The sequence below is a fragment of the Lontra canadensis genome, unplaced genomic scaffold (genome assembly GCF_010015895.1).
Source record: "Lontra canadensis isolate GAN:19392208 unplaced genomic scaffold, GSC_riverotter_1.0 scaffold25, whole genome shotgun sequence".
Lineage (NCBI taxonomy): Eukaryota > Metazoa > Chordata > Mammalia > Carnivora > Mustelidae > Lontra > Lontra canadensis.
This window is the reverse complement of record NW_022631019.1, coordinates 17,230,227-17,248,492: the sequence shown is the minus strand read 5'-3', so window position 1 is coordinate 17,248,492 and position 18,266 is coordinate 17,230,227. Positions and strand designations below refer to the sequence as shown.

Genomic DNA, 18,266 nt, shown 5'->3' with positions numbered 1-18,266 from the left:
CCGGGAGCCTGCTTCCTCCTCTCTCTCTGCCTGCCTCTCTGCCTACTTGTGATCTCTGTCTGTCAAATAAATAAATAAAATCTTTAAAAAAAAAAAAAAAGAAAAGAAAAGATACTACATATGTACTTCATACATTAACGAACATCTACGCAGATAGCTATTTCTTAATTTACATGAGAAACTCTCAACTCTTGGGATAAATAAGAAATTTAGCAGAATCATCGGTGTTATTCACCTGGGATGGTCGTTTTAACTTCCACTAACTCACAGAAATTGTCCATGCCGGAAAACAAAATAAGTGTCGATTGCAGTGTTCCTAGCGGACACAAATCACAACTTTAGACCATCAGTGAGAATCCAGACCTCCGGGTTCCTGGGGGAGCTGCCCCGCCCACGCACCCACCCACCACCCACCCCATCCCACCCCACCCCCACTGCCGCACACCCAGCGCCCAGCTCTGCGGCCAGCCTGACTCACAGCTCGCCTGTGTTTGAGAAACGGTGGGGGGGACAGTTCTGTGATGTGGATTGGATTTTGTTTTCTGGAGCTCTAGGGAAAGGGGAAATGTCTTCTCCAGCTCACTTCGATGAGGTGTTTTTCCAGCAGGCGGGAGGGTGAGGGGTTTTCAAGACCACACATGTGCATCCCATCAGTGAGCACCAAAGAGGAAAGAAGGCAAGTTCGAGACGCCCAAAATAATGCGGAAAGAAGATACTAACAAACAGTGTGCACTCCACATTTCTCACGGCTTATGTGCATTTCAAAGTCTAAACAGATCTTTACAAAATTGATATTTCTGGCCATCTCTGGGGGGAGGGGGCTGCCAGGGAGGCTATAACCCTTCCTTTTATATTCTTTATTGCTTTAATATTTTCCCAACAATTGTGTATGTCTTTTATATTGGGGGAAAAAAATCTTTCATTTCAAAAAAAAATAACAGTAAACCCACCTAAAACAGAAGCAGGGAAAACAAGCCTTAGCCAGGGGGATGCTCTAAGACTCTGTGGTTTCTGCCCCATGGGGCCAGGCTCCCTGCGGTTAAATCAGCCAGCCCCGGGGCAGCTGGCCCGAGAGAGCCCTGTGAGATGGACGGTCCCTCTGCCTCCCACATAGGTTAGCCCAGGCCAGGGCTGGGTGAGCCTCGGTTACTTGGCCCATTTCTGCAGTGCGGGTCGTTGACTGGCATTCACTCGGTCATTTACTAAATGCCTCTTGACACCAACTTAGCGCCTGGTCTGGAACCAGGTCTTAGACAGAAAGAGTTAAATAAGTCTTGGTCTTTAGGGTAACAGGCAATTACCAGACTGTGCACTGTACCACTGAGGGGGTCCAACAGGATTCTGGGAGTTCCATGGAGGAAGATAAGAGGCCTTTCCTGGAATCCTCGGATCTGCCTGAGCTGAGCAGGCAAAGACAAGTTGGCGTTGGCTAGACCGAGAAAGAAGGGAGGGCATTCCAGGGAGAGGGCTCAGCAAGGACAAAGGCAGAGAACTATGAAAGGGGAAACAGATGAGATGAACATGGGCACCTGGAGGGAGCCATGGAGTAAAGGGGACCCCCAGAGAGGAAGAACACAGGAGGCTAAGGCCTGATTAGGAAGACTTCAGGGACTAAACTGCAAAATCTGAACTTCACCCTGAAGGCCACTGAAAGGTTTCAACACAGACCGGCGTCTTAGAAAAATTGGCAGAAGGAAAGGTTGACTGGGAAGAAGGGCCTAGAGTCAGGGACAGCATTTAGGAAACTGCTGGACTAATCAGGTGAGGAGAAATGAAGCCTGGATTGGGGCCATGGCTGGGACATGGAGAGAAGTCACGTTCAAGACATGTTAGGGGAATAAAATGTGAACTCACTGATTAGATGTATAGGGCTCCAGAAAAAGATGTCAGAGATGGTCCCCTGGCGTCTCTCTGGGGTGATGGATGGAGGAGAGTTGGGGCGCAGGAAGGGAGAGTGTCTTCTTGTGGAGAGGCAGGTGATGAGTTGAGCGGGCAGAATTCCAGGGCCCACGGGGGTGGGAGGTAATACCCATGCAGGGACCCACTACAAACTGGGACCTGGGACCGGGGAGTGCACCCCGGGGCAGCCTGCTCCCTGCTGAGTCCCAGGAGGGAGGGGCTCCCTCCAGCCCAAAGCCATGGCTGGAGAAAGGTCTGGTCTTCTTTGTCCTCTGTGCTCACACTTGCCCACCCCTCCACCTCCCCCAGATCTCTGACTTGCAGCCGGGGAAGAGTTACGTGTTCCAAGTTCAGGCTGTGAATTCGGCAGGTCCGGGACAACCATCCATGCCCACTGACCCCATACTCCTGGAAGACAAGCCAGGTAGGGACGGACAGAGGTGCTAGCCCCATAGGGCCGGGCTGTGCCACCTAGGACAGGTGGAGGTCAGAGGAGGGTCGGGAGGAGCATATGATTCTATTAGCAGGAGGGGACCCCGTCCTGCTGCCCCCCACCACATGTCACCCAGCTCTGACTTTCCTTCTTGCCTGTTTCTCCCCCATGCCCCACTCCCATTTCTTTCTCTGGGATCCCAAGATACGAGCACTTCTTTCTCCCTTCTTTCATACGCTGTATTCATAAATTCACACAGCTCTTCCTCGATGTTTAAAATAATACCCAGCTGCATTCCAGATGCCCCGTGAGGCTTTGTCTCTCTTGCAGTCACAATTCCTGAGGTCCTCTCCTACCACCCACACCAGGTGCTAAGGCAGATCCTCACAGGGCCCTGGCCCTCCCCACAAGCCCCTGCGTGAGGAATCATTGCCCCCACCTTAGAACCGATTTTTCTGTAGCTCTGAATTTGAGTGATCTAGTCACACGGCTGGTCCATGATGGAATCACTCAACTCTGCAAACTATAAAGCACATTGTCTTTCCATTCTTTTACTTATTCACTCATTCAACAAATCTTGGGGGACACCCACATTGTACTGGGGACACAACAGTGACGAGAAAGCAAGGCGCATGCTCAAGCTTGGGGGAGGGGCAGGATGGACAGGAAGCAGAGAAATAATGACATGAAGGTGATGATCCAAGAGGCTAGTAAGAACTATAAAAGAAATGAACAGGGTGGTATGGCGGGGTGGGGCTTACTTTAGCCAGAGCAGTCAGGGAGGGCATCCCTGAGGAGGTGTGACGTTTGAGTTGAGAAGAAGCTGATCACAAGGTCTTGGAGACCATGGCAAGGGGATGGGGATTAGTATTTTATTCAAGCGCCATGGGCAGCCATGGAAGGTGTATGACCTGGTTTGTCACTTCTAAATATCTCCTGGCCCCCGCCCTTGAATCCTGCCCTCAGATGCCCGAGAGATCAAGGTTGGTGTGGATGAAGAAGGCCTTATCTACTTGGCTTTCGAAGCTCCAGAGGCCCCTGACTCAGCAGAGTTTCAGTGGTCCAAGGACTACAAGGGCCCGCCAGACCCCCAGAGGGTCAAGATCGAGGAGAAGGCTAACAAGTAAGTGAGGGGAGAGGGGGTGGTCTAACTGGTCCACAGGTGAGTCTGCAGAAGCTCATGGGTGAGACCACCTGGCGGAACTCACGGATAACGCGCCTGCCAGGGGCTGCCCGGTCCCTCACCAAGGATGCCACATACCACCTGAGGGAGCAAGAAGGGGGACAGTGAATTTAAGGGCAGAAAGGACAACATTCACTAGCGATTCTCCTTCTGCAAGGAATGCTGTGTGCCTTTGCACCTGTGTTTCCAGGGAAGCACGAAGCCCTTGGTCTCTAGCCTGGACACTTGCAAATGGTGACTTGCTCCTGAAAGTTGTCTGGGCCCAGCACTCTCATCTGTAAAAGAAGGGGTTTGGGACCAGATGTCAGCTGCCCCATGTCTCACTCCCCCACCCTCAGCAGCTCTGGCCTCAGCCCTGTCCAGACAATGACTGGAGTCCTGGGGTTTTAGGGGGAGAGACTGGGCAGTGCAGCCAGTAAGAAGAGAGCCTGGCCCACAGGGCCACTGAAGGGGCTAAGCCAGAGCTGCCCTGGGTAGGGCTCCCCACGGGGATGCAAGGAGGCAACCATCCCTGCTGCCTAACATGGCCGGAGCTGTGGCTGGGGTGCAGGGCCCCCGGCTCCCAGGCCTCCAGTGCACAAGGCGCCTCACTGAGGCTCTACTCTCCTCTGTCTGCCAGATCCAAGGTCATCCTGAAAGACCCTGGCCTTGAGGACTTGGGCACCTACTCCGTCGTGGTCACTGATGCTGATGAAGACATCTCAGCCAGCCACACACTGACGGAGGAAGGTGATGTCTCTGTTCTACTACCACCTCCCCAGGGAGGCTTTGATTGAGAGTCCCAGATGCAAATGGCCCCAGAAGCTGGAGAGAAGCAACAAAAATTAATAAAGCAGTGATTTCCGGAGAAGTAGGCCCTCACCCACCCATTCAGTCAGCCAGGCAGTTAATCAGGATTCACTGAGCACTACGCTAAACCAAATACTGTCCTAGGCACTGGGCATTACACCAGGGGAGGGGGGGGCAACAGTCAAAAATCCCCACTTGGTGGAGTTCACGTCCTTCAGGTCTCTCCTTCCTTTTTCTACTTCCTATAAAAGCAAGGGTACCAGGATCCTTTCCCCTTCTTTTGGAGCCCCAGAAATACAACAGTGCAGTGTCAGGATAAATTGCAGATGGCAGCTGGTCTGAGCAGCGAGGATGACAACAGGGAGCAGTGGGGACTGTGGCAAACCCGAGAGTAGACGCTGCGACTCAAGGGTCATCCACGTTTAATAATTTAAGCAGAACTGAAACCAGTACTGAGGACTGACGAGACTCACGCTCTGCTGTCTCCAGAGTCACTGGGGGACCTCCCAGGGCCTTCCCTGCTGATTGCTTAGGAGACCCTCTGACTTTGTGAAGAAGCAGAAGACAGCTACCGGCTCAGGGTCCAATTCCAGTTCCATCGTTCTCTGGCTTTCTTATCCTGAGCAAGTTATGTCACCTCTCTGGACATCAGTTTGCTCACCTGTAATGGGAGATCATAAACCCCGTGGTTTTGTTACTCAAATACAATGTTCTAGGCACATCAAAGCCGTCCACACACAGGATACATTTTGGGTTTTGTTTTATTTTGTTTTAACTTGCCACGAGTCCAGACTCATACTAAGGACGCTGGGGTTTATAAGGGAAGATGAAGTATGGGCTCTACCCTTGCCAATTCTTCTATCAACACATATATTTTTAAAGATTTTATTTATTTACTTGACAGAGAGAGAGAGACACAGAGAGAGAGGGAACACAAGCAGGAGGAGTGGGAGAGGGAGGAGGAGGCTTCCTGCCAAACAAGGAGCCGGATACTGGGGCTCAATCCCAGTACTGTGGGATCATGACCCAAGCCCAAGGCAGAACTTAACAGCTGAGCCCCCATCAACACATATTTATTGAGCACCTACTATGTGCCATGTGCAGACACTCCTGGAGGTCCAGAGCTCAGCTTAGCAGAAGAGACAAATCGGCAAACCCAAACCAAAGAGGCAGTAAGCGAAGAGACAACATGCCACCGAGCTGCTCTAGAGACTTGTAGACTTAAGTGCTCAGGGTGGGGGCTAGACCCTCCAAGATGGGACAGCAGATGGGACAGCAGAGTACGGTGGGTGAGCGCTGAGGCTCAGGAACCAGTGAAGCTGGGGCGGGGGGGTGGTGATGGACAATAGGGCTCGCCCCACAGCATTGTGTGAGGACAAGTGAGGTAATGTGGTGCCTGGCCCTGGTGGGCACCCACTTCTCGGAGGAGGTGGCCCTTGATCTCAGGGTGTCCCGCAGCAACATCCCCCGATCCCCGTCAGTGCCCCAGGGCCAAGCCCCACAGTGCTCACCATCACCCCCTGTGTAGCAAGTGACTCCCGGTTGAGGTGCGGGGGGAGTCTCTTGGGATGGCCTGCATGGACCCCACTGCTCAGGCATTTCATTCTCTGTTTTTGGTTTGTTTGTTTTTTTTCCCCTTGTTCCTTCCTGTCCCAGAATTGGGCAAGCTGAAGAAGTTGAGCCATGAGATCAGAAACCCAAGTAAGCTGGGCCCACTGGGGTGTCGGGAGCAGAGCTGAATGGGGCCAAGAGCCAGAACCTAGCTGAGGGGCAGAGGACGGGAGAGTCATGGGGCTGGAGGGTCAGGGGCCCAGGGAGTCAGCCCTCCCTGAGTGGGAAAGGGGTGGCGGGCAGGGCGGGGACGGGGTTTTGTCTCCTTATAATCATTATCCCTGGCCCCTTAGTAGTTCAGATTTTGGATTATTTAAACCTCTACTTTCCCGTTCTTCTTGTGCAAAATAGCTCTTGATCTTCTTGCTTTACTTCTCTTAAATTCAAACCAGATCATTATAAATCAGTGCAACATGAGTGAGCCGCAAGGCCTTCAGATGCCTCAGGCACTTTGCCCTTTAAATGCCCAGGGTGTGCTCAAGGTGGGGCTGGTTGGGAGTGCAGAGGGGAGACCGGTGCCCCACCCACCCCCTCCGTGTCCTCTGCCTCCCAGCGATCAAGCTCATCTCGGGCTGGAACGTCGACATCCTTGAACAAGGAGAGGTGCGGCTGTGGCTGGAAGTAGAAAAATTATCTCCAGCTGCTGAGCTGCATCTCATCTTCAATGAGAAGGAGATCTTCAGCTCGCCGGTAACTGGGGGTTCAGACTGCTTCTGGGAGGTTCCGCTGCGTCGGACGTGGCCTCTAGGGGCGGTGGTTCGCCACAGCCCAGCACCGCCCCCTAGTGGACATTTCAGAAACAGCCACATGCTTTGGCTGTCCTAGGGATGGCTTGAGGGTGGGGACACCTGGCCTTTGGTGGTGGGGGAGGCTCCTGGCTAGATGCCCGCCAATGCAAGGGACTCTCCCACAGATAAAGAATCCCCATGCCCCCCGACACACCACTCTTGAATGCCCCACCAGACATTCTTAAGATTAAAAACCTACATTCATGCTCATAATTATCCAAGCCTAGACCCTAAGCTGGTAATATAAATACAAAGGACTTCTGCATAGTTTGCGGGTTTTTAAAAGATTTTATTTTTATTTATTTGAGAGAGAGAGAGAGCACAATCTGTGGGAAGGGGCAGAGGGAGAGAGAGAAAACGACGCCCCGCTGAGCAGGGAGCCCAAGGTGGGGCTCGATTCCAGGACCCTGAGATCATGACCTGAGCCGAAGGTAGACGCTCGACTGACTGAGCCACCCAGGTGCTCCTGCACAGTTTTAATATACACCGAACAGAGACTTTTTCCTATAAGCCACTTTACTTATGTTTTTTCATTCATTTTCCTCTACTTCTCATACAAATCACTTTGACCTTCTTGCTTTACTTAACTTCCCTTAAATTCAAACCAGTTCATTATAAAGCAGCGCACATGAGTGAAATTATGTCTGAGCAGCTACTATTGAAATACATTTTATTTGGCTTTTATTTCTTCTTCATTTGACAGTTGTGGTATTACATTGCTTTCCTGGGGGGGAGGGCGGAATCATGTGTGTAGGTTGTATTAGACTGAGCCATGAACTGCCCATAATCAATCATGTTTTTACAAACATGGCGATTTCGATTTCAGGAGAGATCAATCATGACATCTGATTATTTGCACATTCCATCTCTGGGTGGCAAAGTTACCATCAGAGGATATGCGTTACAGAGAGGGGCACTGGTTCCAAAAGAGAAAAGGGAGCTCAGGACTCCTACCCACCTCCTGTGGGCCGTGTGCCCTTCACTTCTTTGTGCCTCAGTTTCTGTATCTGTACAGCGATAGTGGGTTGTCCCAGAATCAGAAGAAGCAAATGAGAAAACTGATCCAAAAGTTCTGCGTAAAGATTAATCATGACTTTGGCACACGGTAGAGGATGTGTGACCAAGTCTGCGGTCTGCCATGCACAGCATTGGGACTATTGGTCGTCCCTACAGAAGAATAAAATAAACCTAGCTGCCTCCCTCAAATCATACATACAAATAAATCCAGAGGGAATACAATCCTAAATGAGGAAAATAAAGTTTTTAAAAACTGTTAGAACACAACAAAATGTAAGTGAGTGTTAGTTCTGGGGAGCAAGTTCACAGGCATTTTTCATATTATCCTTCATACGTTTATGGGGATTTGTAGAAAGAAGTAGAGAATGTGGCACTGTGGGGGGCAGGGGTTTATTATTCATTGCAATTAATTCAAGCACCCAAGACTCTTTCCTGTGCCTGCTGGGCCCCACAGGTGTTCCCAGGACTCTGCCCCGGCCTCAGAAGGCTTGTCACTCTGCACATACCACCCCCCAAGTCCAAGTACACTCTGATTTGTGCCCCACAGCACAAATCCCCTGGGACAGGAAAAGGGCAAAAAAGATTCTCCGGGTTTATTCTCCCCAGAACCGCAAAATCAATTTTGTCCGAGAGAAGGGCCTGGTGGAAGTGATCATCCAGAATCTGTCGGAGGATGACAAAGGGTCGTACACCGCCCAGCTCCAGGATGGAAAAGCCAAAAACCAGATCACCCTAGCGCTGGTGGATGACGGTCAGCCACGCCCACTGCCCAACCCCCACATGCCAGACCTCAGCCCTCCGCTCTCTGGCCTGGGGCCTTCTGTCCCTCCCGCTGCCCCTCTCCGGACCCGCGCGCCTCCCACTCAGGCCAGTTCGCTCCTCTGTGTTCACAGATTTTGACAAACTTCTGAGGAAAGCAGAGGCTCAGAGAAGAGACTGGAAGAGAAAACAGGGTAAGAATTGCTGGCGGGGGAGTTCAAAAGAGGCCAGTGTTCCGTGCTGGGGACCTGCTGGGTGCTGGATAGGTGGGCTAATCCATCCCTCAGCTCCGCCGGGTCCCAGAGGGAGCGACTGCAATGCAATCCACTTCTGTCCCCGTGCAAGAACAAAACAGAGAGCGACACCCCCGAGAGTCGATCCAACCCTGAGAGTAATACCTCCTTAAATGTCGTGCCCTACGCACCCCCCTTGCGTCGCCGCAGTCCCTGCCGAGGTGGGGGCCGAGTCTGAGGGGCCTGTAATCACTAGCTGCGCCCCACCTGGCCACCAGGTGGCGCCCTGACGGTGGGCGTGTTTGTTCTGCGCTCCCAGGTCCGCATTTCGTGGAGCCCTTGCAGTGGAAGGTCACCGAGGACTGCCAAGTGCTGCTGACCTGCAAGGCAAATCCCCGCTCCCGCCTCCAGCCCCGCCCCCTGGCCCAGGGCGGGGCGCGTGTGGCTCGTCCGGGTGGCTGTCCTTGCCCACTTTCCCGAGTTCCTGTGCTTGGCTGACCCGGAGGAGAAGTAGCCCCAGGGAGACCACATTTAACTGGGAAACAAAATTTACGCCCCCCACCCCCGCAAGAGCCCACGGAGCCGAATTAGTGTGGTTTGGATCAGCCTCCAGCCAGATCTCCCCGCCGCTCCGGCAAAGGGGTTCTGTGGGGCGTGGGCATCTGGGAACAAGTGAGGGGTGTATAGATTGAGGGGGACTCCCTGACGTTTATTAGTAGCCTTCCCAGACCCTGTGCTCGGGATTCATCCGCCTCGCGATCGTCTGTGAGATGGACATGGATCCGAAAACAAGTAGAGAAAGAGCTCAAGACCACACCCAAGCGGGAAGAGTCTAGATCTGTCTGACTCCAAAGCTGGGGCTCCTTCTCAGCACTCTGCAGCCTCTACAGACGACTGGGGAAGGGCAGGAAGGGCAGGGGCAAGTGCTCTCCGGGAATCCCCAAGCACTCCCCAAGGCCCTGGGCATACAAAGACGAAGAAGTGGGGTCTCCTTGGGCCTCTCGGAGCCCAGGGGTCTGAGGCAGGATCCTTAGAAAACAGCATGTCTCCTGCTGTGATGCAGCATGTGCAGGAAATCAGTTAATCATGATTGAGGCACTCTGGGGTGCTTCAAGGAAGGCCTCTTGGAGGAGGTGACATCTTCCTTGCTTCCTTAAGATGCATAGGGACTTACAAGGACAAATGGAGTTGGGAAGTGAGCAGAAGGCGGAGGGAACACCATTAGTGAAAATCCAGAATGCGGAACCAGCAGAGGAGATACGGTGTGAGGAAGGACTATCGGAGATCTAGGAAGGAATTAGCTAAGAGTACGGGGGTGGGAGAGAGTCAGGTTTGTGGGAGGAAAAAAAGAGCTGATGAGTTTTTACTTAAAAATGTGAGAAAACGTGAGGGAGTCTCTCTTCATTGATCGCCCTCTTCGCTGATCGCCCCTCAGGCGACCAACACCAAGAAGGAAACCCGCTTCCAGTGGTTCTTCCAGAAGAGAGAGACACCGGACGGTCAGTACGACCCAGAGACTGGAGTGGGAACTCTGTGCATCGAGGAGGTAAAAAAAAGTACAGCTCCCGCTTCAGGGCTCACACACCCCTGACAGCACCCAGAGCTCTGGGCACAGAGTCAGGAGCAGGGCCAGGGGGAGGCAGGTGAGGCGCTCACCTCGAGCACAAAATGTAAGGGGGCACTGAAAACTCAGTAATCAAGTTAATATTTCAGGCAGTATTTTTTTTTTTTAGTCAAAATTAATGAAAAAAAAAAAAAAAAAAGCCCATGGAGGAGGAAATAGCAAAATTTCAAATAAAGTCAGAAACAGTAATACTGATTTTTCCTTTCATTTGGATTCCATTTCTGGGCCTGCCACTGTGTGGCCTGGGGCTGGTCACTGTCCTTCTGTGACCTTGGTTTTCATCTATAACATGAATTGGGTCAGAAGGGATGCTGTCTCTCAAAGGTTTGGTCCTACCTCAGTCAACAGTCTGGGATTCGGGACAGGAAGTCTCTCTCTGTGGGGCAGGGCTGGGCAGAGCAAAGCAGGGCTGGAGGCCCGTTCTCCAGCCCACAGTCTCCTCCTGGCCTCCAGAGGAGGGTGGCCTGGTTACAGTAGAAGCACAAGGCTTGTTCCCAAACATTCAATGCTTTTCTGCCCCACTGCTGGTTTCTGTGGCCTCACGGGGTGTCCAGGAGGACTGGAGCATATGCAGGTTTGCTGACTAGGAAGGAAATAATGATTTCAGGTCTTTCCCCCCAAATCCCAGCCAGGACTTGGCCTTTGTCACCACAGTGCATGCTCCTTAAACAGAGATTATCAACAAGTAGGTGCTTCCTAGCTACTGAGGCTTGTTCTAACAGTCTGTCCAGCTGGCACAGAACTTACCGGCTTCCCAGATCAAGCTTCCCTTGATCCCCACAGCGACTACAGTGCATAGCCAGGCAAGGATGATGCCACCATTCTAAAGATGAGTAAATGGAGGCCCCGAGGGTTTACACACCAAGACACAAGGCTAGAGAGTGGGCTTAGAAGTCACTCCAATCATTCTCCCCCCAGGTTCGGCTGGGACTTTGGAACCTTCCCTGGGGAAAGGGTGGGGAGACATAAGAGAGGGTTAGTGGGGCTCAGCCCTTCTGTCCCCAGGTTAAGAGCTGTCTCTGCCTTGGATTCTGCCTCAAAACACACTACGTAGAGACAAAGTGGGAGGGCCCCCTGGAGGGGACAGGGAAGCAGAGAGCACTTCCCAAGGCTTCAAAGTCCAACCCAAGTTCTTGCTGGGCAGAGTGTTAGTTCAGACTTCATTTGGGGATGGCAAGCATAAGCCAGAAAGAAGCCCTTTGTCCTGGGCCAAAGATAACACACTTCCTTTTGGACAAGGGCAGAGGGGTCCCCCGGTCCCTCCATCCAGGGACCTCCAGGGAGGAGGAGTCCAGCTCAGGGGACTGCAAGGAGAGCTCATCATATGCTCTGGTTGGCGCAGCTTCCTGTGACTCCAAATGTGGGGTGTCTGCTTCTGCCCTCAGTTCCCCCTCATCCCCACCCCGAGGCCCAGACACGACCCAAACCTGATTCAAAGAGCTCTGGAGCTAGAAGGAGCCTCAGCAATCATCCATTCCAGATGGGTAAACTGAGGCCCAGAGAGGAGAAAGGGGGGAATTTTGCCTGAGATCATACAGAGTTAGGAGCAGGCCCGGAGTCCAGGCTGGTTGGTACTCCTTCCAGAACCCATGCTGACACCATGTCATCTCTCATCTTTCTTTCCAGCTGTCCAAAGAGGACAAGGGAATTTATAGAGCAACGGTTTCTGATGACCGAGGGGAGGATGACACAATTCTGGACCTCACAGGGGAAGGTAGGAGTTGGCGAGGAAAGACATGGGCCACGGGGACCCAGGGAATCACACGGACTCAGAAGATGTGGGGTCAAACTTATGGGATCCCCATATCACTTGGAGGCAACAGAGAGCCTAAGTGACCTGCCCAAGGCTGCACAGCTGGTCAGTGGCAGCGGCCTGGTCTGTGACACCAACACCCTCGTTCTCTGTAGTATACCACAGTGAGCCAAAACCAGAGTTCGCTCCCCTGCCCCACACTGGGCCCCAGACTCCTCATCAGGCTGGTTGGCCCAGCCTCAAGAAAATGGTCAGGCTGGCCCATTTGTCCTCCCTCCATGGTGTGCCCCTGCCCCATCAATCAGTGAGTGCCCCAGACCCCCTCCACCCCCAAGCCATGGGAGTCATCCTGCTGTGCCCCCTGTGTGCTGAGCTCTTCATGGTTCCACCAGCCTTTCCCAGGGACATACCCAGGCACATCCCTGGGAGGTCCCCACATCAGCTGACCATTCTCTCCGTCTTCCTCCAGCCCTGGATGCCATCTTCACTGAGCTGGGCAGGATTGGTGGTAAGCAAGCCCCACTCCCTGCTTCGCTAGCCCTGTCCTGAGGCAAAGAGCTTCCAGGGCCCCTCCATCAAGCCTGGGCTACTGGGCCTGGGTTTCGTTTCCAACCTCAAAGAATCCCTGCCTCCTCGCAATGCCACATTCCCTCCACCACACCCCCAGAGCAGGGCTGAGCTGGCTGGCCCCAGAATGCTCTGCCCAAAGGACCTTGGCCTTCTCCTTTGCCTCCCCAGCCCTCTCTGCGACCCCACTGAAGATCGAGGGGACCGAGGAGGGGATCCGGATCTTCAGTAAGGTCAAGTACTTTGACATCCAGTATATGAGAACCACCTGGTTCCATAAGTAAGTCGGCCTTTCCCTGCAGGCCAGGGAGGTAGAGGGTGGGGAAGGACAGGGGGCATCTGCCCCAGAGCCCAGTCCCAAGGGGTTGGCAGACACAGGGTCTCCCACCAGTCGTGCTGTCCGCAGAGGGAGTTGGGGATAGGGAACAGCAATTAAAGGTAGAGAAGGGAGGTTCCCCAGCAAAGGTCAGAACCCTAGTGATAAAACCATTTTTCCTGAACATCCGTGGCCACAGAAGGATCATTGTCTAAAAGCAGCATCTGGGAACTGGGGGAGGAAAGGAAGACCAGATGGTCAGGGGAGTCACGGTGCCCCTATGGGTCTTTGCAGCCCCAGGCAACTCAGGCAGCCAGGCTGAGAGGAGAGGTGCAGGCAGAGGGACCTGTGGGGCTGACGATTGACTGAGTGCCAGGGCATGAAGGCAGGATGGATAAGTTATCCACAGAGACTCAGCTAGGAGCTAAGAGACCACAGACAGCTTGAGAGCATTCTTTTCCCAGGCTGCTTGTCATTTGCATGCCTCAGCCTCGCAGAGCAGACATCACTGCACCTGCCCTATGGAAAAGGCTAGACTGACTTGGTCAAGTTTGTCAAATGAGTGAGAGCCAAAGCCGAGGGCTCCTTTCCCAACTAGAGTTACTGAGCCTAGTGACCGAGACCAGAGGTGTCACCTCTGTGACCCAACACTGAAGACATGGACCAAGTGTCTCCAGGAATGACATTTCAGTAAAGAAAGAAGGGAGTTTCTATGGTTTTTAAGGGCTGGGGAAGGATGATTGTTCAAAGAAACGCTGGAAGGGTTTAAGCTGCCGAGAAGGAAGAGGTGGGGAAGTGACCCCTGAGGGTGGGGGAGGTGGTAGGCACTGACCCGGGAGCCTGAAGGACATGTCACAGGTAGACTCAGCACTGGAACTTACCTGATGTGCCACAGATTTGCTGAACAAACAAATGAATGAACCAACGAATAAATGATGGAAGGATGGATGGATGGATGGATGGTTGGCCAGCTCACAGATCTGGAAACGAAACCCCAGGAGAGGAGTTTGGGGCAGGGAGTGCCTGTAGCCCCACAGCCAGCCAGCACGATGAGCTGAGCCAAGTCACACATTTCTTTGTCCTCATACCCAGAGAAAAGCGCCTGGAGAGCGGTGACCGGATAAGGGCTGGAACCACCCTGGATGAGATCTGGCTCCACATCCTGGACCCGAAAGACTCAGACAAGGGCAAATACACCCTGGAGATAGCCGCAGGGAAGGATACCCGGCAGCTCTCAACGGATCTCTCAGGACAAGGTGAGCCAGCCACCTGTCTGTCCGCAGAGAAACCTGCTTAGAGAATCCTATGTCTTTGCGGGGAAGGGGACTCCTGTCTCCCCACCCAGTCCGGGCAGTGCCCTGAGAGAACACAGGACAGGGAGGGCAGCGGAGGAACAGTCATCATGAAGCCCTGTTCCTGCAGGTCACAGGGGCTGAGGGGCTGACCCTCCCCTCCCCTCCCCCTCTTTCCTTCTGGCAGCTTTTGACGACGCCTTGGCTGAGCACCAGAGACTGAAGTAAGTGCCCTCTGCATCTCTTGGGTGAATCATAGGCCCCTGGGGGTATGGCACGAGCTGGGTACAGGACCCCCTCCTGGGAGCCTGGGCCAGCTCCACCTTTCCCTCGTCACCCCTTCACCCCTGCCCGGGGCGGGCCTGATCTTTCACGAATGGAACTCAAACTTTTACCCATTTCTGTTTTTCAGAGCCTTGGCCATCATTGAGAAGAGTAAGTCCCCTCGTATTTCTGGTGTTTCCGTGTCTGGGTTTGGGGCACCTTCCCATGAGTTTACCTCCCAACAGGCGTCTAAAGTCCTAGTTCCCCATGGGGTTTGTGCAGCCGTGAGCAGCAGCAGCCCAAAAGCAGATGATGGATGGATAAGGGTCCAAGGATCAGGGAGATGGTGGGTGTGGACCGAGCAGGCTCACGGACAAGGTCAAGGGCAGCAGCCGGGCGCAGACAGGAATGAGGCTGGGCGGGCTCTCTGCATGACGTCTGGGGAAGGGACAGCCTCTGAGCTGAAGCTGGTTCTGGCTGGTGGGGACACTGAGGCCTCACCTGGTCTGGGACACAGGCCCAACCCCAGAGGGACCTGGCTTGCCCTCGAGCAACAGGAACACCCCCGCCAAATCCACCTGCTTGAGCTTCATCACGTGTCCCCAGCCAGTTCCTCCTTCCCCACTTTTGAGGGCAGGGGCACCTCCCTGTCCCTTCCAGGTACCAGTCATTACCAGGATCACTTCAAGTCCATACCACAAGCACAGTATGTCCCCCATCTTCTGTTGGGAAAGGCAAGGAAACACGTAATGCAAATTTAAAGATTTCCACCCAAAATGATGAAAAGGGAGAAAAGAAAACGTGGCTTAAAAGTAAACCCCAGCTCTGTGGAACCTGATTCTGGGAAGCAGCTGGCAGGAAACCATTCATCACTGGAGTCTCTCTTTTCCCTTCCAGATCGTGCCAAAGTGGTGAGGGGCCTGCCAGATGTAGCCACCATCATGGAAGACAAGGTAGTGAGCGACCCTAGTCCGTGGCTGGCCGGCCGGCCGGCCCACCCTATACTCCCACTGTTCTATACCCATCAGAGATCATGGTACAAAGTAGCACCATGGATTCAAGGGCAGAAAGAGCCAGAGCCGGGCCAAGTGACCACACCTTGTTGGTCACAAGGAAACACTGAGCCTGGGGTCAGGCCCATGGGGGTGCTCACCCCACCTCTACAGGTGGCCCTGGGCATCACAGACTTCTGTCTATGAACTTCCATTTCCATTCCCATAGGAGTTCTACTACATGATCCCTAAAAGCCCCTCTTGACCTGAAAGTATGCAAGTCTCGTGTTCTAGAAAATGATCGCTCATGTCTCTATGGTGCTTACTTTGCGCCAGACACTGCTCCCTGTATGTGTACATACTATAGTCTGTTTAACCATCAAGGCAGCCACAGGAAATAGAATATTATTACTACCATTAGTCACCCTTTATAGCGAAGCAAACTGAGACCCAGAGAGGTCAAGAGACTTTCCTAGGATCACACAGCTTGAAGGGACAGAGCTGAGAGTCAGTCTGCCGGTGCCCAGCTCCAGAGCCTGTTCGACCCCCACACTATAGTGCTCTGTGTTAGAGCTTGTTCGAGAATTTTCAAACCCAGTTCATAAATCTTCTTATTAAGGCAATATAGTCTTATTTGCATAGTAAAATCATAACAGCATATATGCGACAAAAAGCAATAAAGCAAAATTCAGGCCAGTGTGGGACAGATGATTGCTAGGGTAATGATGGAAATTCTAACTAGTAAGCATTCCTGTAGAAATCTTGAGGATGGAGGATGTGGGATTAAAATAAAATGTCTCTCCCTTTAATGTTATCCTTTTATGGGTTATAATAGAACTCACATAATAAATTTATCACCAGGAGCAACTTGTACTGGGAGCTGTCTGGGGGAGTGAAGGTGAATGCCAAGTATGATTATAAGGAGGTGAGATGGAGCATTCCCTTCCTGTCTTTTCTAACAGACCCTGTGCCTGACCTGTGTCATCTCTGGAGACCCCACCCCTGAAATCTCTTGGCTGAAGAATGACCAGCCTGTCACCTTCCTTGACCGCTACCGCATGGAAGTGAGGGGTTCGGAGGTCACCATCACCATCGAAAGGGTCAACAGTGAGGACAGTGGGCGCTACGGTGTCTTCGTCAAGAATAAGTATGGTTCTGAGACGGGGCAGGTCACCATCAGTGTGTTCAAGCATGGGGAGGAGGCCAAGGTGCTGGAGAAGAGAGTGCAGGCTGAGGTTCCACCTGTGGTCTAGTCTGCATGGACCAGCGGGGTCAACCAGTAGGTCACAGCCTGGCACAGGCAGCGGGGAAGGGGATAGGGTGGAACCCAGGACAGGGGGGTGGGAGGGTGAGAGTGGAGTGGGCATGCCAAAGCACAGAATTAAAGACCTTACTGGGGTTCTGTGGGGGTCTCGGGGTCGTGGGATGGGCAAGACTCTACTCCCCATCCGAACTCTGCGTGAGCCTTGACTTTCTCATCTGCTAAATGGGAATTCCTACCCCAAGGGGTTGTTTCTGAAACACCCTGTATCAACCATATCCAGGGATTCTCAACAGGAGGCACTTTGTCTTCCGAGGGGACATTTAGCCATGTCCTTGTCACAACCGGGGGTGTCTGCTGGCATCGGGTAGGTAGAGGCCAAGGACGCTACTAAACCATAGCTCCCCACCACATAGGATTATTGGACCCCAAAGGGCAGGGGCACCAAGGGTGAGGAGCCCTGCTGTAAACCACTGGATGGCCATATCCTCCTTTAGGAGTCTGTATTTTCAATTCGCTTCAGTTCAGCAAACATTGATCTGAGCCCCAGTGTCAGGCTGGGGAGATCCGTGGAAGCAGAAAGATAAATGATATGCAGGCCCAACCCTCGAGGCTTCAGCCCAGCAGGAGAGACAGACCTGGTTACAAAAGACTCCAGGACAAGGCAGATAAGGATGACAAAACGGATCCAAAGAAAGTGCCACTAGTGGTCAGAGGAGGGAGAAAGATGCTCGTCCCAGTGGGGGAAGGCGGGCTTTAAAACACCTTCACGGACCTAGCAGAACTGTGTTGGACCCTATTAACGAGTTCAGTTTGGCAGTGGTGTTGGGAGGAGGACATTTCAGGAGGTGGGGAGATGCTACCTGGCTGGCCTTGTGTGCCAGGCTGGAGAGGTGGATGACCTCAGGACCTCTCCCAGCTCGGGGAACAGATACTGGTGTGACAGATACTGGTTGGCCTTGCCCAACGGACCTCAATCCAGACCTGGGCATGTCGCAGCCCTCCCACTTCCTTCTTTTTCAATATAAGATTTGGAGGGATGGGGCGCCTGGGTGGCTCAGTGGGTTAAGCCTGTGCCTTCGCCTCAGGTCATGATCTCAGGGTCCTGGGATAAAGCCCCACATCAGGCTCTCCGCTCGGTGGGAGTCTGCTTCCCCCTCCTTCTCTCTGCCTGCCTCTGCCTACTTGTGATCTCTATCAAATAAATAAATAAAATCTTTAAAAAAAATAATAAGATTTGGAGGGAGTGGGGTTTATAAAATTATAAATGTTTGTTGTAATATTTTATATTATAAACATTATAAAGGATAAAACATTATAAAGGATATTATAAAGGATAAAATATTATACATTATAAAGGATAAAACGTTATCATTATAAACTGAACATTATAAAGGATAAAATAAAAATCATTGATACTCCCACCACCAGGAGATAACCCCTGCCTCTGATTTCTAAAATGGCTTCTGACCTCGAGGATGAAAT

General features: G+C 52.5%; 1 protein-coding gene across 2 annotated transcripts in view; it reads left to right on the top strand.

The window, feature by feature from the left end:
- The window catches only part of MYOM3 (myomesin 3), a 45,822-nt gene extending 28,995 nt beyond the window's left edge, over positions 1 to 16,827 (top strand). For both annotated transcript variants that reach the window (XM_032863749.1, XM_032863750.1), the window contains 17 exons: positions 2,209 to 2,323; positions 3,299 to 3,455; positions 4,135 to 4,244; positions 5,961 to 6,005; positions 6,469 to 6,605; positions 8,327 to 8,471; positions 8,614 to 8,673; positions 9,032 to 9,099; positions 10,148 to 10,258; positions 11,963 to 12,050; positions 12,559 to 12,597; positions 12,828 to 12,936; positions 14,065 to 14,228; positions 14,452 to 14,488; positions 14,677 to 14,699; positions 15,426 to 15,481; positions 16,483 to 16,827. In XM_032863749.1, the coding sequence (XP_032719640.1) occupies positions 2,209 to 2,323; positions 3,299 to 3,455; positions 4,135 to 4,244; positions 5,961 to 6,005; positions 6,469 to 6,605; positions 8,327 to 8,471; positions 8,614 to 8,673; positions 9,032 to 9,099; positions 10,148 to 10,258; positions 11,963 to 12,050; positions 12,559 to 12,597; positions 12,828 to 12,936; positions 14,065 to 14,228; positions 14,452 to 14,488; positions 14,677 to 14,699; positions 15,426 to 15,481; positions 16,483 to 16,773 (1,755 nt within the window). In that variant the 3' untranslated portion in view covers positions 16,774 to 16,827. The remainder of the gene's footprint in view (positions 1 to 2,208; positions 2,324 to 3,298; positions 3,456 to 4,134; positions 4,245 to 5,960; positions 6,006 to 6,468; positions 6,606 to 8,326; positions 8,472 to 8,613; positions 8,674 to 9,031; positions 9,100 to 10,147; positions 10,259 to 11,962; positions 12,051 to 12,558; positions 12,598 to 12,827; positions 12,937 to 14,064; positions 14,229 to 14,451; positions 14,489 to 14,676; positions 14,700 to 15,425; positions 15,482 to 16,482) is intronic.
- Positions 16,828 to 18,266: the final 1,439 nt, after the last annotated feature.